The sequence below is a fragment of the Rhinopithecus roxellana genome, chromosome 15 (assembly GCF_007565055.1).
Source record: "Rhinopithecus roxellana isolate Shanxi Qingling chromosome 15, ASM756505v1, whole genome shotgun sequence".
Classification (NCBI taxonomy): Eukaryota; Metazoa; Chordata; class Mammalia; order Primates; family Cercopithecidae; genus Rhinopithecus; species Rhinopithecus roxellana.
This window is the reverse complement of record NC_044563.1, coordinates 87712980-87715382: the sequence shown is the minus strand read 5'-3', so window position 1 is coordinate 87715382 and position 2403 is coordinate 87712980. Positions and strand designations below refer to the sequence as shown.

General features: G+C 37.8%; 1 protein-coding gene across 1 annotated transcript; it reads left to right on the top strand.

The window, feature by feature from the left end:
- Positions 1-402: 402 nt before the first annotated feature.
- Positions 403-1452, top strand: LOC104670012 (olfactory receptor 10A3). Its single transcript, XM_010373164.2, has one exon. It carries the CDS (start codon positions 472-474, stop codon positions 1414-1416), a length of 945 nt encoding a protein of 314 aa, XP_010371466.1. The 5' UTR covers positions 403-471; the 3' UTR covers positions 1417-1452.
- Positions 1453-2403: the final 951 nt, after the last annotated feature.

Genomic DNA, 2403 nt, shown 5'->3' with positions numbered 1-2403 from the left:
AGTCAAGTTCCAGACTAGCTCGCAATCCAGGTGTAACCAAAACGCAGGTTCAGTTGCTCTTTGCTTGCAGAATCCAATTAAGGGAAGAGGTATAGGCTCCTGCCTTTAAGGATACTGCTTCACCTTTTGGGGAGAAAGCAGGGGCTTTTAAAGGGGGATCTGGCATTAAGAGAGGGGAGAGAGAGCAACCTACATAACAAAGATGTAGCCAGATAACATTTACTGTTATTTTGTACTTTAAAAACAAGATTTCTAAACCAAAATACTTCACTTCTTTATTTGTATTTTAAAGATTCACTATTACAAGCCATTGGCCATTCTTCATAAGAACCAACCTGAAGTTCTGGCAAAATGAGCTTGTCATTACATCTGCTGTTAAGAATTCCAGACTCAAACTCACAGCTATGGGATTGTGACTTCATACTCGATATACCAGGTCCATAAAAACAATATTAAGGTTCAACTACTGAAATGGAAAGACAAAATCAAAGCTGTGTGCTTGAATTCATCCTCCTGGGCTTTTCTAACTTTCCTGAGCTCCAGGTGCAGCTCTTTAGGATTTTCCTGGTTATTTATGTGGTGACCCTGATAGGAAATGCCATCGTTATAGTCGTCATCTCCTTAAACCAGAGACTCCACGTTCCCATGTACCTGTTCCTTCTAAACTTATCTGTGGTGGAGGTGAGTTTCAGTGCAGTCATTATGCCTGAAATGCTGGTGGTGGTCTCTACTGAGAAAACTACGATTTCTTTTGTGGGCTGTTTTGCACAGATGTATTTCATCCTTCTTTTTGGTGGGACTGAATGTTTTCTCCTGGGAGCAATGGCTTATGACCGATTTGCTGCAATTTGCCATCCTCTGAACTACCAAGTGATTATGAACAGAGGGGTTTTTATGAAATTAGTAATGTTCTCATGGATCTCAGGGATCATGGTGGCTACTGTGCAGACCACTTGGGTATTTAGTTTTCTGTTTTGTGGCCCCAATGAAATTAATCATCTGTTCTGTGAGACTCCCCCAGTACTAGAGCTTGTGTGTGCAGACACATTCTTATTTGAAATCTTTGCCTTCACAGGCACCATTTTAATTGTTATGGTTCCTTTCTTGTTGATCCTCTTGTCTTACACTCGAGTTTTGTTTGCCATCCTGAAGATGCCATCAACTACAGGGAGACAAAAGGCCTTTTCCACCTGTGCCTCTCACCTCACATCTGTGACCCTGTTCTATGGCACAGCCAATATGACTTATTTACAACCCAAATCTGGCTACTCACCAGAAACCAAGAAACTGATGTCATTGGCTTACACATTGCTTACTCCTCTGCTCAAGCCACTCATCTACAGCTTACGAAACAGTGAAATAAAGAGGGCTTTGATAAAACTATGGCGAAGAAAAGTGGTTTTACACACAGTCTGATTGTGTTGAGAAGCTGAGTAAGATTTGGCCACTGCCTGAGTGAACTCTATTTAAATTTAATAAAGGGTGAAAACAGATTGCATTTTTTGTATGAATATGTAAATTTGTTGAGTTTTTAACATTTGAAAATGTGTCTCCTTCAATAAAGAACTGCTGTCACTTGTTTTTAATAGATACATATGTTCTCATAATATGATACAACAGTTTATTCATTCATTTTTCTATTGGGAACATAGAAGTAGCTACTGGATTATTGTCATTAAGACAGTGCTTCAATAAATGCCTTGTTCCATATGCTTATATGTACTTATGTCATTATACCTGTGTGATAGATTTGCTACAGTGAGGCTGATAGGATGAGGAGTATCTGTGTTTACAAATTTTATTAGCTATTGCAGAATTACTTTTCAAAATGATTATGGTTCTTTGACTGACCTGAAGATTCACTGTGCTTTGATAACAGGGTAGAGCTTCAAGAGACCAACAAATAGAGTGATGAGATTTTTATTTTTGGATTGAAAATTTGTTCCATGGATGAGTAAAAAAAAGAAAGTGCATCTATTTTTGGGGGCCCAAAATGGTTCTACTTCATGAACTTACACAAATTATAATCCCAAACTGGATTTCTTTTGGTATCTTTCCAAATATTTATCCAATGTTGGTGACCAGAGAGCTACATTGGAAGTTTTCCAAATATTCATTTGATAATATCAGTATCTTTTTCATTTACAGACCACTGACTTAGAAACTTTTATGAAGTTTCCATTTGTAGTCTGTGATAGGAAAGTAAAATCTTGGGACCCCAAACTCACTATGCCAAAAGGAAAAGTTAAGCTTGGAAACTGACTCAGGCAAAAAAACTGCCTTTCCTTTTGTTCCTATTAGCTACAAGATAGCAGGTCAACTATCTTCCCAGGTTACCTCCCTCAATTGTTTTTAAAAATAATTGGAATAAAACTGATACTGTGATGTTAATTAAGATTAGGT

Bases quoted from the DNA above. Each gene is read 5' to 3' on its own strand.
- LOC104670012 (XM_010373164.2), top strand. From the start codon at position 472: ATGGAAAGACAAAATCAAAGCTGTGTGCTTGAATTCATCCTCCTGGGC.